General features: G+C 43.0%; 1 protein-coding gene and 1 long non-coding RNA gene across 8 annotated transcripts in view; one reads left to right on the top strand and one right to left on the bottom strand.

Annotated features, from left to right (window-relative positions):
- Nucleotides 1–16,662, bottom strand: part of SHOC1 (shortage in chiasmata 1) — a 310,818-nt gene extending 294,156 nt beyond the window's left edge. For 3 of the 7 annotated variants that reach the window (XM_083179508.1, XM_083179536.1, XM_083179529.1), the window contains exons 1-5: nt 15,459–15,694; nt 14,159–14,233; nt 12,042–12,171; nt 7,758–7,889; nt 2,762–2,846 (exon numbers count right to left, since the gene is read on the bottom strand). In XM_083179508.1, coding sequence (XP_083035634.1) covers nt 2,762–2,846; nt 7,758–7,889; nt 12,042–12,171; nt 14,159–14,215 — 404 coding nt within the window. In that variant the 5' untranslated portion in view covers nt 14,216–14,233; nt 15,459–15,694. Of the gene's footprint in view, nt 1–2,761; nt 2,847–7,757; nt 7,890–12,041; nt 12,172–14,158; nt 14,234–15,458; nt 15,697–16,447 lie in introns of those variants that run through there. The other 4 variants (XM_083179518.1, XM_083179550.1, XM_083179513.1 and 1 more) reach the window with 4 other exon arrangements.
- The window catches only part of LOC146072225 (uncharacterized), a 31,045-nt gene continuing 26,597 nt past the window's right edge, over nt 16,337–20,784 (top strand). The window contains exon 1 of the long non-coding RNA XR_014472996.1: nt 16,337–16,681. This is a non-coding gene — a long non-coding RNA (uncharacterized LOC146072225). The remainder of the gene's footprint in view (nt 16,682–20,784) is intronic.

Below are 20,784 nucleotides of genomic sequence, written 5' to 3'. Positions count from 1 at the left end.
AAAAATTAAAAGGAAGTTGAAATAATGATGGAAACATAAAGTAGACATATGGTCTATGTTAGTTATTAACTATTTTGAGTGGTATGATTATTTGTCTCACAAGCAGAAAATTTAACATTTTGCAAATCGCTAAATTTTCCATTTTTTCACGACATTTTGGTATTTTTCACAAAAAAACACAGACTGTATCGACCAAAATTTACCACTAACTTGAAGTACAATGTGTCACGAGAAAACAATCTCAAAATCACTGGGATAAGTAAAAGCAAAAAAAAGTTATACCCACTTAAGTGATACATGTCAGATTTGAAAAAAAGGGCTCTGTCAGGAACGCAAAAACTGGCTCTGTCAGGAAGGGGTTAATATCGCGTTGCATCACATCGCATTATAATGGCATGCGATGCGACGCGATTATACCCGATATTACATTGTACAGGCACCCTGATGCCTGATTACAATGTTAAATGCACCCCCATACCCGATTTTTAATTGTACGCCAACCCGAAGCGCGGCGAGCGCAGTGAGCCCACGAGGGGCGGCGGTACGCATCCTCCGACCTTTTCATACCCCCACTATCCACGTCGGCGTGGAGTTTATTTTATATAGTGTGGCGAGCACAGAGAGCCACCGAGACCGAAGCGCGGCGAGCCCCGCGAGGGGACGCGGAATATATATAAAGTAATCCGCGTGCGCTTGCCATGCTTCAGGCTATGTAAAATCAACTCCACGCCGACGTGGATAGTGGAGGAATGAAAAGGTTGGAGGACGCGGGCTCGCTGCGCTCGTCACGCTTCGGATTGGCGTTAATAATGGGGGGCCATTTAACATAGTAATTACCCATCTGGGTGCCTGTACAATTAAAAATCGGGTCCAATCGCGTCGCATCGCATGCAATATGAGATGCAACGCGGTTTTTTACCCTGCGATGAAAAAATCGGGTGCCCAGATAATACACAAGTACCAAATAAGTCCCACTGAGCTCAGTTCAGGTGCAATCATGCTGAACTCTCTCCATACTGTTAAGAGCTACTGCGCACAAAATGATAATATCCCTGTATTATTTAAGCTTCCTTACTATGGTTGGTGTTAGAAGTGGTAGTTTACCACTGTGGGCTATCTAATTAGCCCTGATGCCTGGGTGATGATTCCTCAATACCAGCATTTATCTGGGATTATGCTTCATGAGCCTAGTTCCTAAGGAGAGCTTGGAATGGACAGAAACCTCCCGTGGCGATATTAACCATCTTTTGCCATGTGGCAATAGGATACTCCCTATACCTTTAAATCGGGACAGTCATGAAACACAGGTTCTTTAGCTGCTTAAAACATGTTGAAATGCAGGTTTGAAGTCACAGAACAGACACAGAAACAGTGTAATTCATGAGTGTCCCGATTTAAAGGGATAGTGTGATAAACATAGTACTATGCATTACGCACTATGATTATCTATGACATTTCCCAACTCCTGTCCTTAAGGGCCTATGACAGGGCAAGTTTTACGCATCTCCTAGTTATTACACAAGTGCATTCCTTGCTACCACATTAATACGGCTTTCACATTGCAGAAACGGGTATTGACCCTGTATTCTTAAATGGGACTTTAAAACGGGTCTGAACCTTAAGACCTTTCACATTGCAGGTGAAAACCGTTTTAAAAAGCATTTAATACCATTCACACATTCAACCCGTTTAACCCCCAAGGGACACGTTTCAAGCCATAGAAATAGAGCCATTCACACTGCCTAAAAAACGGCTTTGAAACGTGTAGGACTCTGCTTTTTAAACGTGTTGAAATACCAGTTAACTTTAACCGGTAAATCAACTCTGGCACTTTCACACTGCAGCCTTAAACATTTTAAAATGGGAAAAAAAACCTGGCAATATACAGTTTTAAAAGTGCAGTGTGAAAGGGGTATAAGAGAGCCCCTGGTGGAGCTACAGTAAATATTTTTAAGTATGCTTGGTTCTGTAAACATAAGCTATTAGAAGGTGTGAATTGGGAACTATTAGTGGCCCTGGATTTTTTTTTTAGACATGGGCTAGTGTAGGCAGCACCGAATCAAATGTAGACAGAACCAAAAATAAAATAGGTGGACTTAATACATCACTGCACCTGTGTGGAAGATGTTGTTAACAATGTGCCTGGCAACCTGGTGGCCCCCAGACCTTTAAGCTGCTGTAAAAAAATTACAAACCTCCACAATTCACATAACACCTGTCTTAATTCAGACCCCAATGCCTCCATCAAGCAGTCAAACAACTTATTAACATAATTCCCAGAATATCACAAATATCCCTACCTCTACCCAGTGGAGACAAGAAACACCACAGAACTTGTTACACCACCAGAAAGCATTATCTCCTGTACGTTTAACAGATGTCACATTGGATATAGATGGGTGCCTGCCTTAGATAAGTATTTGCAGCATCTGGTACCCTGCTATGTGAAACGGCAAAGGTACAGTAGTTTGTGTAGAAGACAGGAGGAAGGCAGTATTACTATGCTGGGCAGAAACACATCTTTAGAAAAAAATATCAATGGCTGACAGGTGGCCCTACATGTGCGTCGGTGTCCCGGGAAACTTCCTTGTAAGGTCTATGGCCAATCCGCCTCTGGCGGATTGGACCTATTAGGGGTTCTGGAGGACTGGAGTTGGAAAACTCGGTTCTATGGTGTGTCAGCTATTTATAAAGCAGTGGAGAAAGTGTTGTTTGACTGCAATTAAATATCTCTATTCCCATGTCTGACATTATCACATACTTTTCCAGATATTCTGCATTGGAGGAATATTTCTTCCAGTCATCTGCAACAGAGTTCTCTTCATGTACCTTGCAGGTTGGAATAGCTGGATGTGAAAAAGCAAACAAATATTACAGCCAGAAATTTTATTCACATTTTGTTAGCAAATGCCATGTTGAACACAAATGAACTTCTCTAATGAGGCGTACACATTAGGGCGGAGTGAAAAAACTGAAATTGAGAAATTCAAAATCGGCTAGTGTGGGAAAGTTGTGACTTGACCTGAATAAGAAACGTGCAAAAGCTTTTTGATCTGAGTCAACATCTTCTGTTCTGGCAAGAGGCCTGAAGTTTCACTTTTTTGGTGAAAATGATGAAACCTATGAAGAAGCTCCGATCTAGTTAAAATTATGTCAGGATGTCTTAGAGTTGTTCATTAATATATTTTACAAGCTTGTCCTAGTGCAAAGTGACTGACTTTGGTGGGAGAAAAAATCCCTGATAAATGACCCATTTTCATGGTCACAATTGTGAATATTGTGAGTTTTCTCCTGAACGTGTTTATAATAGAAGAAGCACAAATACTCTAAATGGAATTTCAGTGACACTGTGTGAAATATAGCACTGCATAATGGCCCTTAATCAGACCTGATCGCAGTACAAATTTGTTCTCAAAATGGGCAAAACAAATGCTGCATTGCAGGTGGGGCAGATGTAACGTGCTGAGAGAGTTAAATTTGGGTGGGGTGTGTTGAAACTGAAATCTAAATTGCAGTGTTAAAATAATGCAGCCGGTATTTAACTTGCACAGAAACAAAATAACTCACACAAATCTAAAGGTGGCCATACATCTACAGATCGATTGTCAGATTGGACCGGTTGGAACAAACACCTGGTAATATCTGAATGACAGTTTTTCAGCATTTCAAAGCAAATGGTCAACTGTCATTTGCTCTCATTTTTTATCAGGATTTTGTTCCAACCAGACAGATCGGACAATAAATCTGTATATGTATGGCCACCTTAATCTTAAATCTCTCTGCACATGTTACATCTGCCCCACCTGCAGTCCAGCATTTTTTTGCCCATTTTGAGAACTAATTTGTACTGCGATCAGGTCTGATTAAGGGCCATTATGCAGTGTTATATTTCACACAGTGTCACTGAAATACATGAAGTTGGATTTATGCTGCTCTCTTTGCAGTGCATATACAAAGACAGACAATCCTGTGTATATAAATAAGAAATAACTGTTGCAGTCTGTTATTGAAAAACAGTAACAGTTACAATAAGTGTTACAAGTAACAAGTGACAGAAAAACAGTGTTGCATCCCCTATACTGGGAACATGATTGGGCTGCATTACAGCATATAATTATGCCAAAGATAAGCCAATATATTAACAGTTAAATACGTTGAAGTCTATTATGATGTAATAAATTGTAAGCTTGCAGCAGGGCCCTCTAACCTCCAAGTCTGTCTGTTGTTACCCAGTTTGTTTTATCACTGTCTACTATTGTAAAGCGCAACAGAATCTGCTGCGCTATTTTAGAAACTGTAAATAAATAAATAAATAAACAAATACATCTAGGGGGAAATTTACTAAAGGAAATTTGTAAAAAATAGGTGTATTTGTATCTAGAAATACACTTATTTTTGACATTTACTATCCCGAAAATACGGCAATTCGTATTCGTATTGATAGCACATCAATACGAATACGAATTGCCGTATTTTCGGCATAGTAAATGTCAAAAATAAGTGTATTTCTAGATACAAATACACCTATTTTTTTTACAAATTTCCTTTAGTAAATTTCCCCCCTAATGTTTAGAAAAAAAACCAAGAACAATGATTCAAAGGTACTCTTTACCTAGAACGGCACCCATCGCGACCATCGTATGCACTAAAAAACGGGTACGATGCGATGCCCGCGATTTCCCATAGGGATCAATGTTAAAAGTCAGATTGGACGCGATTTTAGTGTTAAATGCCTCAATGCCCGCGATTTATACATAGGAAACAATGTTAAATGGGCCACAGAGCCCTAATAGTCCCCCTGAAGTCTTAAATGGCCCCCACAATTTTTAACGCCACCCCACGATCAACGTGAACCCGAAGCGTGGCGAGCGCTGCGAGCCCGCGAGGGGCGGCTGTACGCGTCCTCCGACCTTTTCATACCCCCACTATCCACGTCGGCGTGGAGTTGAGAATAGAATAGTGTGGCGACCGCAGCGAGCCACCGAGCCCGAAGCGTGGCGAGCGCAGCGAGCCCTGCGAGGGGACGCGGATACCTTCACAGGTAAACGCGTCCCTTCGCGGGCTTCACAGGTATCCGCGTCCCCTCGCCACGCTTCGGGCTCGGTGGCTCGCTGCGCTCGCCACACTATTCTATTCTCACCTCCACGCCGACGTGGATAGTGGGGGTATGAAAAGGTCGGAGGACGCGTACCGCCGCCCCTCGCTGGCTCGCTGCGCTCGCCACGCTTCGGGTTCACGTTGATCGTGGGGTGGCGTTAAAAATTGTGGGGGCCATTTAAGACTTCAGGGGGACTATTAGGGCTCTGTGGCCCATTTAACATTGTTTCCTATGTATAAATCGCGGGCATTGAGGCATTTAACACTAAAATCGCATCCAATCTGACTTTTAACATTGATCCCTATGGGAAAATCGCGGGCATCGCGTCACACCCGTTTTTTATGTGCATGCGATGGCCGCGATTTTTTACCCCCGACGCCCGCGATGCCAATCGCGGGCGCCGTTCTAGGTAAAGAGTACCGATTCAAAAAATAACAGGTTAATCATTCTATGAGTAGTGTCCAGCAGTACATATCTGCCAATCACTGTGTTCATTTCTAGGCAGGATTGATCAGCAATACTTATTACTAGAGACAGGATTATATGCAACATAAAAAGCTTGAAATATGCATGCAAATATGCATAAAAAATACTTAAAATATGCATGAAAAGTGTTAAAATATGCTAAATTAAATAATAAAAAAGTACATTTTAACTTATTTATTTAAAAATCTGCATACAATTAGTTGCAAATAAACCTCAAAAATAGGCCCACAGCATCTGCAGATGTCTAGTGCTGTCTGTACACAGGATTTTTTTCCCCTGGCTGCTACAGCAGACTGCAGCATCCTAGGCTCTTCTGGGATCAACTACACGGACCCTCATCTCCAGCGCTGATGGATCAAATGTCAGCATAGCGTGTGAGGGCAGCGCAGTGGAAGGCTTCCTCCCTGCGCCGCATACTCACTGTGACATGGCATTTCCTCCGTGCCGCGTGATGTCACAAACCTTCTGCCTGCCTCCTCTGCTGCAGAAGTCTGTCTCTTGGTGTAAAGTCCCAGGCCAGGGGCAGGCAAAGGTTCAGGAGCTTCGTAATGGCATCCGCCCCGAACTGACTTTTATCCACATGGATTGGCAGCCTAGAGCAGTGTCAGACATAGCGTATATCCAAGGTTCCCCACACTGCGCACTTATTGCCCCAGTCTGCACACTCTACCACTACTTGGCCAGCAGCAGCAGGGAAAGCAGCGCTGGTGGAAAGGTGGCGGGGCCTAAAATATGCACCATCACTAGATTATAGGTAAAATATGCAATAACCAGTGAGAATGGGCAAAATATGCAAATGCATATGCAAATATGCAAATGCATATAATCCTGTCTCTACTTATTACACTTATTACAGCATAATGCACTTTAACGTATTTAACTATTAATATATTGGCTTATCTTTGACATAATTATATGCTGTAATGCAGGGGCATGTGGGGCAGATGTAACATGTGCAGAGGGAGTTAAGGTGGCCATACATCTACAGATTTAGGGGGAAATTTACTAAAGGAAATTTGTAAAAAAAAATAGGTGTATTTGTATCCAGAAATACACTTATTTGTGACATTTACTATCCCGAAAATACGGCAATTCGTATTCGTATTGATGTGCTATCAATACGAATATGAATTGCCGTATTTTCGGGATAGTAAATGTCAAAAATAAGTGTATTTCTGAATACAAATACACCTATTTTTTACAAATTTCCTTTAGTAAATTTCCCCCTTATTGTCTGAACAAAATCCTGGTAATGGATGAGAGCAAATGACAGTTGACCATTTGCTTTGAAATGCTGGAATTCTGCCAAAAACTGTCATTCAGATATTACCAGGTGTTTGTTCCAACCGGCCCAATCTGACAATCGATCTGTAGATGTATGGCCACCTTTAGATTTGTGTGAGTTATTTTGTTTCTATGCAAGGTAAATACCGGCTGCATTATTTTTACACTGCAATTTAGATTTCAGTTCCAACACACCCCACCCAAATTTAACTCTCTCAGCACGTTACATCTGCCCCACCTGCAATGCAGCATTTGTTTTGCCCATTTTGAGAACAAATTTGTACTGCGATCAGGTCTGAATAAGGGACATTATGCAGTGTTATATTTCACACAGTGTCACTGAAATTCCATTTAGAGTATTTGTGCTTCTATTATAAACACGTTCAGGAGAAAACACACAATATTCACAATTGTGACCATGAAAATGGGTCATTTATCAGGATTTTTTTCTCCCACCAAAGTCAGTCACTTTGCACTAGGACAAGCTTGTACTCTCTTTTACTAAGCTAAAGTATATTAATGAACCACTCTAAGACATCATGACATCATTTTAACTAGATCGGAGCATCTTCACAGTTTTCATCATTTTCACCAAAAAAGTGAAACTTCAGGCCTCTTGCCAGAACAGAAGATGTTGACTCAAATCAAAAAGCTTTTGCACGTTTCTTATTCAGGTCAAGTCACAACTTTTCCACACTAGCCGATTTTGAATTTCTCAAATTCAGTTTTTTCACTCCTCCCTAGTACACATGCTTCGATTCAATTTTGCTTCTAGACCCGTCAGCGCCCCAGGCGACCAGCCCGCACACCGCTGCTGCCACTCGCGATCATAATCCACGGGCACGCTCCAGTTAGGCGGGGGGGGGTTGTGGGAGGGGGTTGTACTCACATGCTCCCTGCTTGGTTGAATTGGCTGGGTGTCCCGAACTTGCAGCTGCTGCAGCTTTCTTCCGACTTCCTGGTCTCTTTGGCGGCTCAGTACCTCCCTCCAGTGGCCGGTGCCCTAGACAAATGCCTAAAGCTAGTAGGAAGAAAATTGAAAAGTTCCTTTAGGCGCAAAAGGTGTTTATTAGAATAAAAACAATCACAAAAAACATCAATAGGATAAAAGATACAAAAAATCCCTCTCACCCAGTGTCGGTGGTGGAGCCACAGATGGCAAAGGCAGAGTGTCCAAAAATAGATCCACCCTGCAGGCTCCACAGGCTTAGCACTGGGCTGGGTCCTGGATAGTAGCAGCAGTCCTGGGCCAACGCGTTTCGATTCTCTGGAATCTTTGTCAAGGTTCCAGAGAATCGAAACGCGTTGGCCCAGGACTGCTGCTACTATCCAGGACCCAGCCCAGTGCTAAGCCTGTGGAGCCTGCAGGGTGGATCTATTTTTGGACACTCTGCCTTTGCCATCTGTGGCTCCACCACCGACACTGGGTGAGAGGGATTTTTTGTATCTTTTATCCTATTGATGTTTTTTGTGATTGTTTTTATTCTAATAAACACCTTTTGCGCCTAAAGGAACTTTTCAATTTTCTTCCTACTACCGATCCACACTTGGGGTGCTTTGGAAAACACCCAGATTTGTTCCCAGGGCTGCAATAAGGGGTGCGCAGGGTGACCAAGTTCACCTACCAAACCTAGAAATGCCTAAAGCTGCCTAGTAGTGGTGCCGGCCCTGTTCACATGCCTCCTATAGATTATTTTTAAGTACCCCCAACCAGTCTGCCGTGTACCCAGTGGTGTAACTATAAATTTTTCGGTACTTGTGTAATAACTGGGCGCCCGATTTTAAGATCGGGTCGGAAAATTGCATCGAATCGCATCGCATGCGATTTTCCATAGGATTCAATGTTAACATGGTCCTGTTCATTTCCCCACTATCGAAGTGGGCATAGAGTTGATTCTATATAGCGTGGCGAGCGCAGCGATCCACCGAGCCCAAAGCATGGCGAGCGCAGCGAGCCCCGCGGATTACTTAAAATGTATTCCGCGTCCGCTCGCCCCGCTATATAAAATCAACTCTATGCCCACTTGGATAGTGGGGAAATGAACAGGACCTTGTTAACATTGAATCCTATGCAAAATCGCATCTGATTGTATGCCTTAAGGTAAGGCATACAATCACAAAATCGGGCGCCCAGATATTACACAAGTACCAATTTTTCTCCCTCCAGCCCAAAACATTTCAGTTGGCCATACAGATGGAGCGCCTCTCAGCCAGCGCCGGGCCTCGCCAGATTGCCCCCGCTGGCAAGATGGTGCTCTATCTGACTGGGACGCCCAAGTCGCGAACCCTGCGACTGGCAGGGTTATGGGGGGAGCGGGTAAGTGGGATCCGGCGGTGGGTACCGGCAATGAAGCGGCGGGGAGCTCCGTAGTAAAGGGGCTGGCGGTTGGCGATCTGATCACCAGCCCCTGCAAGAACAACAGACGCTCCATCTGTAGCTCGCTAGTATGGCATTTTGTTAAAGCAAGGGATGTTTCTGTGCAATTTGGCTCCCGGTGTGAACATTTCTAAATAACAAACCACTCAACCCCCCCCCCATGGACATTTTAAAAACAAAAAATGTGCACAAGCTATAGGGCAGTGGTTCCCAGATGGTGGTTGTCTTTGTGGCCAAGATTGTTCATGTAGCCACCATACCACTCAAACAGCAGCACAACGTCACTGGAGATTGGTACAACAATCAATGTCTGCCGCAAGTACTTGAAGCCATTTTCAGCCGCCGTACAAGAACTGTAGCTCCTGGTGCACATCTCTATCACATCAATGCATCTGACCACAGGTCCAGGAAAGTTGTAGATTTTCTGGCTCATGAATGCATCCAGGAGCTTGGTCATGCGCTGCACAGACCGTGCACACTGTGGCTTTGTGTTCCCACAATTTAAATGCAGGATGCATGGGATTCATTTTGAATCTCCAAAATGAAGGAGACCCTCATCCAGCATATAGAATACACATTTTGGACTGTACTGCTTCACTTAGTTGTATTAGCTAATGTAACTTTGCAAAGACTCCTCTGGCAAAGACTTTGAAAAAATGTTATATTTATTTTGTTGCTAAATAAAATACTTTTTGTGCAAATTTATAGCACACCCCTTGTATTCATTAGATTAATGTAAAGATAACAAAAAAAATATGTTTTACAAATGTAAAAAGGACAATATAGCAGAAGTTTTTGACTATCAAGTGCGCAATTAAACCAGAGTGCAGCTACACACAGATTCACGCAGTAGAAACACCAGAAACTACTGAGAAATACAGACAAATGGAAAAATTGTGAATTTGATAGGTAGCGCTCAGAGGTAACTATATTAAAGATTAATTGAACCTCATAAAGTCCATAAAGTTATAGCAAACCAAAACAGCTTGATTTTGATTGGCAGCTGGATGATCATATATTGACCCAATGGTTCCTTTTTCTCCCCTATTAAATAAGCAGGGGAGACAAAATAGAACACAAGATAGTGCAGGTCAATAAAGTGAATACGGTTTTAATACATAAGATGCACTTACAATAAAGTGACTCATATAAAAGCATGAGACAAGTACTCCCTAGGGCAAAGCAGCATGCAGGTGGTGTAACACGAGTCCTCTAGTCTGGGTTCCCCGATCCAGAACAGAGAGCCACAGTCCAGGGTCCAACTTTCTCCTTCGTCAGAAACATTCCGAAACGCATTAAGGGGGGTATTCAATGTCTGTCGAGCTCCTTATTTTTGTCGAGCTTTGTTGTTTTCTCGACGAGAGGTTGGTTATTTATGAGGTCGCCTATTCATTGTCTAGTTTTCTCGACTTGTCGAGCAGAGCTCACCTGATTTGGTTTTCGGTTTGCTCGACTGTCGAGTTGAACATAACTCGACTTGTCGAGTTATTTTGGGTCAAATCTGTCGAGATAATTCCTGCAGCCTATTCAATGTCAAAGAATTCACCTGACCTCGACTGTTTGAAATCACTCTTCCCTCAAATTTAACTCGACAATTATTTCTGTCGTGACAAGGGAGTTTCTCTTGTTGCATGTTCATAAATTGTGTTAAATGTATATGCAGGATTGTACTAATGTTTGTAATGCTTATCTTGACTTCTGTCTTTGTGATATTTTGCTAAATATTCCTCTTTTGATTAACTTTACATTTGCTGCATGTTTATATGGTATGCTTTAACCCATTATTCCATTGTCAGCATCAGTTTTCAGCTTGTATTGATACGCATTTGTTTAAATTATTCCATTTGGCATATAAGAAGTATTATCTTTTTTTCTGCTCACCTTTCATGTTCACTGTGCTGCATTTTGCCCATTGAAAGTCTTCTGTATACATGTCTATTTATGTCTACTTCTGGTTTGATCAAACACCTATGTTTAGTTTGTTTGTTGCCATTCTTTTGTTTATTTCTACAATGCAATGCATTGCAATTTACCTCAGAGCTCTCATTCCTGTACTGAGACTTCAGGGAGATGCCAGCATTGTGCAGTCTGCTGATTTTGAAATGGTTTTTATAGGAGAATTTTCATTTTTAACTAGATATCTACTTTTATATAATTGACTATAAAAATGAAGCCTATCTCTGACAATTGCCACTTTCCTCTAGGGGAGAACTCGACTTGTCGAGCAGGGGAGAACTCGACTTGTCGAGCTAAATTTTCAGTTAGCAAAATGAGAAAAACAAATGCAAATGCTCGACAATTCGGACTGTTACTGGTGGGATTGAAATTACAGTTTGAATAGGCGAGAACTCGACTTGTCGAGCTAAATATTCATGTCGAGCAAAACGAGAAAAACAAATGCTCGACAATTCGGACTGTCACTGGTGGGATTGAATACCCCCCTAAGCGTGCTTTATTTTACTTCTGGACTGGTACATCCTATAAAGGCTCATCTTGGAGAAGTTGGACCCTGGACTGTGGCTCTCTGTTTCGGATCAGGGAACTCAGACTAGAGGACTCTTGTTACACCACCTGCATGCTGCTTTGCCCTATGGAGTACTTGTCTCATGCTTTTATATGAGTCACTTTATTGTAAGTGCATCTTATGTATTAAAACCTTTTTAACTTTATTGAGTTAAGCTGTTTTGGTTTGCTATAACTTTATGAACTTTATGAGGTTCAATTAATCTTTAATATAGTTACCTCTGAGCGCTACCTATCAAATGTAAAAAGGAAAAAATTGTTTAGGTAACTTACATCTCTTCCATGGTCTTCTATATATATCATTCACAAAAATCTTGTTGTGGCAATAGTCTTCATCTTGCAGAATTCCTTTGGGAAATTGGATGAGCATCCAAGAGCTAGCGAGTTTTTGCCTCGTGACATTCTGAATGGTTATTTGTAAAATAAAAAAATGATTGTTTTAAAATGACTCACTCAATTACCTCCAGAGGAAAAGCTAAATTAAATGAAACTGTAAAGCTGGGTACACACTAAACTATATCCGTGGCGAGTAACAGTGGGGGTGAGCAGGGCACATGTGGCAATCCGCAGTGTGGCCTCTCTAGCAATGTCCTCCGTAATCTTGCATGTACAGACAATGGAGGATGAGGCTGATAATGTGCAAAGCGCATATCATCAGCGACATAGTGGGTACACATTTACTATATTTAGATTTTGGTGTTCCGACACGTCAGAATTGTCAAAAACCTTAAATATTGTCCATTGTGTACCAACCTTAACATTAATGTATGTAGAACATTGATAACAAGTTACAGTAACAAAATATATCCAAATCATTCACTACAAAGATCTATACAGGGGTTTGGACTGCACTATATTCTTATATATAATGTCCCTTTTTTTTAATTATATTAGCATGGAATTTATTAATGAAAAAGGTTTCACTTTCTATGTTCACCTGCTCTCATCTTTACTACTCTTCTGGTTTTGCATATAGAGGGCTCCAGTTAAGATGTAGATTTTGTTTTCTATTGTAAAATGTGGGCTTTTGAAATGAGCATGTGCAGCAGGGTTGCCTACTGGGTCAGTTCAGTGAGGCAGGGGGGTGGGGCCGCTGATGGGGTGGGAAAGAGGCGGGATGGGAAAGAGGTTGGCCAGCTGATACAGACATTAAGACATATTGTCATACTTGCTAATTTTATGAAATTCACCAATGCTGCTGCTTCTTATCAAATCATTGTTCAAATGTCAACAAATAATCACTTTAGCTATGCAGTCTTTGGAACATGTAAAATGTTTTGCATATGCATTAGCTTTTGCAGGTGCCACTGTAAATGCCCATACACAATGGGTGACTTTGAGCTGAAAGCCGCTCAAAGCCACCCAGTGTGTATGCCCCAGCGATGAGCGCTCCCGCAACATCGCCGGGAAAGCCGCTCAAAGCAGATGAGTGGCTTTGAGGACGCCTTTGCATAGCTCTGCGCTATGTGAAGCCCTCATTCCCCCCTCCGTCGGCACCGGGCAGGGGGAAAGCCACTCAGTGTGTATGCACTGAGCGGCTTTCCCCACAGCCGTGATTGTCATCATCACTGTCCATACACGCTGAGCATAGTCGCCCAGTGTGTATGGACCTTAACTATTGAAACGGCTCCTTCTATTCAGAGTAACCTGAAGCATTTGTAACCTGTATGTGGAGAAGCGGCGATAGTTACCTTTACTGCTTGGTGGTTACAGTGTATAATTAACATGACCACTTTCACCTAATTAAAAATGCTTTGGACCTGGACAGTATTTATTAATGTTTTACAAGGGTGTTGGGATTCCGACGGTTAGTAGACTGGCATAGGAATCCCGACTTACAGGGTTATTCTCCCTTGTGGGGGTCCACGGCCCCCATAGAGGAAGAACAGAACCTGTGGTGAGCGCACTGAGCCCAGAAGGGGCTTCTTTGCACTCGCCCTGCTGTCTGACTACCGTCAGTCGGGATTCCGACATTGTTGGGAGCTCATACCACACCCACTGCAGCTGCAGAAAAACTAAGCAAAATAAATTAAGAGAGCAGTTTCAGAGCAGTGATTTTTGAATCATATAGCTGGGGCCATCTTGTGGGGTCTCACATTTGGGATAATACTTCACCAGTGTAACAAGAGAAATGGTAAAAATATTAAAGAGTATGATAATATTTAGAACAATATTTTCATCGGGGTATTTATCAAGCTCTGAGAAAGATAAAATTGTGAGAGAAAGTACTAGCTTATCAGCAACAACCTTACGTTTTATAACAGCTAATTAGTTGGTATTTTATGAGTCACAATTGTATCTCTCTCCAAGCACTAATAAATACCCACTTATCATCAGACATTATACTTAAGTAAATAATAACAGTGGAACAACTACCAAATAAAATGTACCTCATAAGCATAGTCCAATGAAAGAAATTTAAATGCTGGAAAAATCGCTTTACTCATCTTTCAATATAAGGCTACCTGTAAGCAGGTAAAAAGATAGAAACACATTCGCACATATCAAAATCATTTTTTTTTTAAACATTATTTTAATTCCAAATAACTATCACGGCTCCCATCGCATGCCATATGTAGTGGCATGCGATGGCATGCGATGCGATTTCTCAGGGTTTTTTATGCATTTGTTGTAAAAATCGCATGCCATGCGATGCGAAGCTATGTGATGGCATGCGATATTGATCACAAATGCATCCAAATTTAAATTATTAGCAAACATGTTAAATGCACCGCAAATGTCTTTTTTCATACTGTACCACCCCCACTATCAACGCCAACCCAAAGCGTGGCGAGCGCAGCGGTACGCGTCCTACGACCTTTTCATACCCCCACTATCCACGTCGGCGTGGAGTTGAGAATAGAAAGTGTGGCGAGCGCAGCGAGGCGAGCCCCGCGAGGGGACGCGGATACCTTCACAGGTATCCGTGTCCCCTCGCCGAATTCACAGCTATCCGTGTCTGCTCGCCACGCTTCGGGCTCGGTGGCTTGCTGCGCTCGCCACACTTTCTATTCTCAACTCCACGCAGACGTGGATAGTGGGGGCATGAAAAGGTCGTAGGACGCGTACCGCCGCCACTCGCCACGCTTCGGGTTGGCGTTCATAGTGGGGGTGGTACAGTAACAAATGCCCTTTGGGGTGCATTTAACATGCTTTTAACACGTCAATGATTTCTGTGAAAAATGGCATCGGATCGCATGCGATGGCATGCGATCCGATGCGTTGCGATTCTTTCCTATACGATGCACATCGTGGGAGCCGTGATACTACACAAGTACCCAAATAACATACTTTTATGACTGGATTTGGACAAACAAGTTTATTGCATTAGAAAAATATACCCCTACATAGGCAAAGATGTAATATATGCATAACCATGACAACTTACACACAACATATATCAAATTTACAAACTATTGTATTTGTTTAGAGACATATTTTTACTATTAATGTGATCTGTTGAACTGCCTTGTGCATCACCCATAATACATCATGCCCAATTTCTAACGTTACATTTTGTAAGCACATCACTCTCTCCCAAAAAAGCATTATTGTGGCCAGAAACAGATATTTTCCAATTTTGTAGTTCACTAATATTGTTTTTACAATCCAAATAGCCGCAGGCAGTGATGGCACCGCTGTCTGAATCACAAAAAGTGTACATTATTAAACTGAGGTGTAAACATATACCAGCACGTGTGTGTGACAGTACCGCTGCCTCTTGTCTGACTGACAAGCAACAGCATTCATAGTTCACCTGTTATCCCTCCCAGTCCCTGGCCGCAGACTGATAGCAAGAAATAAGGAGACGATGCAGATGGGATTCTGGGAGTAATGTTTGCCATGGATTTATGGGACGTGTAGTTTCATTCTAGATCGATTATCAGAGCTAAGCAACCAAATAGAACTATAAGGCCCACAATGCACCGCAAACATCACATGGCAAACGTTGTCCAATCAGGGTGATCGATGTGTCAAGTGCTATGCCCCATCTCTATACAGCACTACTCACACCCGGACCCCGATCCCAGCAGCTTATATTAAGAGCTCAATATATTTAGTGATATGCCATATCAGTATGTTAGTAGTAATGGAAATGCAATATATGCTTTATAATAATAAGGGGACAGATGTACTAAGATTAAAAGTGATAAAGTGGAGAGTGATAAACCTCTAGCCAATAGTCAACTAACTGCCATGTCACAGATTGGGTTTGATAAATGACAGTTAGGGGCTGGTTGGTTGCTGGTTTATCACCTCTCCATTGTATCACTATTCAAAGCTTAGTATATCTTGCCTGAAGAGAGAGGAGACATAAAGTGGGTGGGTGGGGGGGATGCACTTAAATCCGCCACCCCTCATCGCTGGCATTCGCTGGCCACCGCATTGCCAATAATTGCATATGCACTAGCATATGCAATTATTAACGCAAAGTACAGCTTGTGCAATATTAGCTGTCCTTTGCAAATTGGCTACGGCACTGGATTTCCTGGTCTGAGAGCCAGAGTGACAGTGCCACAGGGCATGCTGTGAGGGATCCGTGATGGATCCCTCAAACACCGCAGTGGTTTATATAGAGCAGGGTTCGCCAACCCGTCGCTCGCGAGCGACGGGTAGCTCGCCGGGACCTTTCCAGTAGCTCGGGGCTGTTTAAGTGACCTCCTGCCGCGTAGCGGTACCTTGCTTGACGGCAGGAGGTCAGAAAGTGTTTTAATGCTGCGTCCTCCTGACGTCCCCAGCGCACTTTCTTCATCCTCACTTGGCGGCAAGAGGTCTCTGAATGTGACTTCATGCCGCGTCCTCCTGACGTCCCCAGCGCACGTTCTCATCGACGCCACGGCCACAGCCTCTGCTCAGCGTGATTGATGTCTGCTCCGGTCCTGCGCCACAGCCTCTGCTCAGACTTACATGAGGTAAAAAAAAAAATGAAAACTGTGTGCGCACAGTGTGTGGGGCATATGTATAATGGAGCATCACAGTGGGGCACATGTATAATGGAGCATCACAGTGGGGCATATGTATACTGGAGCATCACAGTGGGGCACATGTATAATGGAGCATCACAGTGGGGCACATGTATAATGGAGCATCACAGTGGGGAATATGTATAATGGAGCATCACAGTGGGGCACATGTATAATGGAGCATCACAGTGGGGCATATGTATAATGGAGCATCACAGTGGGGCACATGTATAATGGAGCATCACAGTGGGGCATATGTATAATGGAGCATCACAGTGGGGCACATGTATAATGGAGCATCACAGTGGGGCACATGTATTATGGAGCATCACAGTGGGGCATATGTATTATGGAGCATCACAGTGGGGCATATGTATTATGGAGCATCACAGTGGGGCATATGTATTATGGAGCATCACAGTGGGGCATATGTATTATGGAGCATCACAGTGGGGCATATGTATTATGGAGCATCACAGTGGGGCATATGTATTATGGAGCATCACAGTGGGGCACATGTATAATGGAGCATCACAGTGGGGCATATGTATTATGGAGCATCACAGTGGGGCATATGTATAATGGAGCATCACAGTGGGGCATATGTATTATGGAGCATCACAGTGGGGCATATGTATTATGGAGCATCACAGTGGGGCATATGTATTATGGAGCATCACAGTGGGGCATATGTATTATGGAGCATCACAGTGGGGCACATGTATAATGGAGCATCACAGTGGGGCATATGTATTATGGAGCATCACAGTGGGGCACATGTATAATGGAGCATCACAGTGGGGCATATGTATTATGGAGCATCACAGTGGGGCATATGTATAACGGAGCATCACAGTGGGAAATATGTATAATGGAGCATCACAGTGGGGAATATGTATAATGGAGCATCACAGTGGAGCATTACAGTGGGGCATATGTATTATGGAGCATCACAGTGGGGCATATGTATAATGGAGCATCACGATGTGGGGCATATGTATAATGGGCATCACGGTGTGCGGCATATGTATAATGGGCATCACGATGCAGGGCATATGTATAATGGACATCATGTGTGTGGCATATGTTAAATTCAGCGTCACGCTGTGGGATGTTTGCATAATGGAGCGTCACGTTGTGGGGCATATGTACTGTATAATGGGCATATGTATAATGGGCATCATGTGTGTGGCATATGTATAATGGAGCATCACAGTGCGGGGCATATGTATAATGGGCATCACAGTATGCGGCATAGGTATAATGGGCATCAAAGACTGCACTATTGGGGTCATATGTGTATCACATCTCCATTTTCCATGGCCGCACCACATGTGGCTACAGCTCTTAGAGAGCTGACCATGCCCTCAAAAAATGGGGGATGTAGCCTCGCAGGAGTTCCACGGTAGTAGGTGAACCCTCTAATTTTGGGCGCGTGCCTTCGGCACGCGCAGATGTCTCCTCTGCCTCGTGTTGGGAGGTATGTTTGTGACATATTGGACATTGCAGTGTGTGGCATAAGGTGTCAGGGGCATTACGGTGTGTGGCATAATGTGTAAAGGGCATTTTTTGGGATATTATGCAGGTTTTAAATTTTTTTTAAATTTAGTAGCTCTTCGGGCGGTTTATTTTGTCGCGAGTAGCTCCCACCCCGAAAAAGGTTGGAGACCACTGATATAGAGTAACACCAGCTTTTTCCTATAACAGGGTTTTTATCTATTTTCCCTTTAGTACAAACCATGAGCTTTTGTGATTTTTCAAACACAGCTTGCCACTACTTTATCCATACCTCCCAACATGACCCATCCAGGAGGGACAGAATGCTCTGCTCCTGGACTTCCATCTTAATTTATGATTGCCATCACCTGTTTTAAACAGATTAATTGATCAGACAGTTGTTGCACCACAGGTGATGGCAATCACACATTAACAGGGAAGCCCAGGAACAGAGCATTGTGTTCCTCCTGGAGGGGGTCATGTTGGGAGGTATGACACTTTATCTCTGACAACTTTATCACTCTCCAAGATTTGATACATCTCAATTTTAGTCACTAACATTTAACTTAAATGTGAATTTTTTCTTTACAACATAAGCTTACACAGAGGACCTGATTCTGGTTCACTCACAAAAGCAAATCATGTAATGGACAAAACCATGTGCACTGCAGATGGGGCAGATGTAACATGCAGAGAGAGTTAGATTTTTGTAAAGGCCTTAATTACTGTTACTATGTTACTATGTAATCAAGGGCCTTATTTTGGTTCATTCTTTCTGACAAAATCCTTCTTAGATGGGCAAAACCATGTGCACTGCAGGTGGGGCAGGTGTTACTCGTGCAGAGAGAATTAGATTTGGGTGGGGTTTTACTTCAAAGTGAGATCTATATTGCAGTGTAAAAATAAAGCAGTCAGTATTTTTCCTGCACAGAAACAAAATTACTCACCCAAATATAATTCTCTCTGCACATGTTACATCTGCCCCCCCCCCCCCCCTGCAGTGCACATGGTTTTGTCCATCTAAGAAGGATTTTGTCAGAAAGAATGAACCAAAATAAGGCCCCAAGTATGCTCACTGACTGTAAATGAAATGGTTGCATATTCAGAACTCTGTAATTCAAGTGCCATATACACTATGCGCTATGGTACACAGCCAATATCAATAACAATATAGTCCATGAACAATTTGCACTAAAAACAAAGAAGAATATCGTTAATGAATACTTGCCTACCTGATCCTCTCCATGCGGGAGACAATGCTCTGTTCCTGGACTTCCCTGGTAATGTATGATTGCCATCACCTGTGGGGAGCTAGGTAATTGATAAGAAAGGTGTTTCCCCACAGGTGATGGTAATCCTACATTACCAGTGAAGCCCAGGAACAGAGCCTTTTCTCCCTCATGGAGAGGATCAACGCTAGTATGTGTTAATGATATAATTCAATGACATCACCAGGACCCCCACTGAACATGCATTCGCTGACAATATTGTCATATTTGACTGCATGTTCAACATGACGACATGGGGGATTGTTAGTGGCCTGCAGGAGTGTGCATCGATAACAATATATTGGATGCACAATAATATCATTAACGAAAATATCTTGCATATCATTAGCGAAAAATAACATAGTGTGTACCAAGCATTAAAGAATACTTATCCTCCAATGAGTGGTAGAGTCCCTAAATTGTAACTTGATTCAATAGAAAGGTAGTGACTAATATGTTAGAAGGAATGCTGGTTCATAATACCACAACATTATGGATATGCTGCAGCCGATGGGCTGTTTATGAGACTCCCACCGGCAGGAGCTCCATTCTGAAGGTGCACCATCGGAACTGAAACTGAACCGGGACTATGTAAAAACCGGACCGGACTAGACTCCGGACCCCCGGACAGGACATCAAAATCTGCAGTCCGGAGCTTATAGGGTCCGGTCCGGGGGGTGTCCTGTTCGGGGGGTGTCTTGTCTGGGGGTCCCTGTGATAGCTATCACCAGGGACATGGGGGAGGGGAGATTACAGCCTCCCCCTGTGGTCCGGACCGTCCAGTTTTTGCTACATGCCCGGACCATACAGGGAGACTTTATTCTACCCCTCCTCCTCTACCTGGTGACAGGTGTCACAGGCAGAACCCCCAGACAGGACCCCCCCGGACAGGACATCCCCCGGACCAGACGCTACAAGCTCCAAAATGCAGAGTTTGATGTCTGGTCCGGGGGTTTTGTCCTGGTCCGGTTTTTACCCATACCCAACTGAACCGGCGTCTTCCAACACAGTACCTGACACAGAACAACCACCGTCTCCAGCCCCCGTCATTTGTAGCAGTGTAAAAATGGAATTGTTAACTTTAGTAAAAGTAGGTGAAAGGGAACTGATAAATCATAATCATTGAGGACTCCTTTATGTGCACAAAAAGCAAAAGCACAATTGCTGAAGGTTACCAAGATAGTTTGGTTTGTATAAACATAATATGTACTGTATGTGGAACTTCATTGTCAGGCTCCTTGTTTAATGAAATAATGAAGGTCAAACTGTAAAACCATTCAATATAAG

Source organism: Crinia signifera, chromosome 1, assembly GCF_055691185.1.
Source record: "Crinia signifera chromosome 1, ASM5569118v1, whole genome shotgun sequence".
Taxonomy (NCBI): domain Eukaryota; kingdom Metazoa; phylum Chordata; class Amphibia; order Anura; family Myobatrachidae; genus Crinia; species Crinia signifera.
The sequence above is the reverse complement of the archived record's forward strand: the minus strand, read 5'-3'. Positions and strand labels throughout refer to the sequence as shown.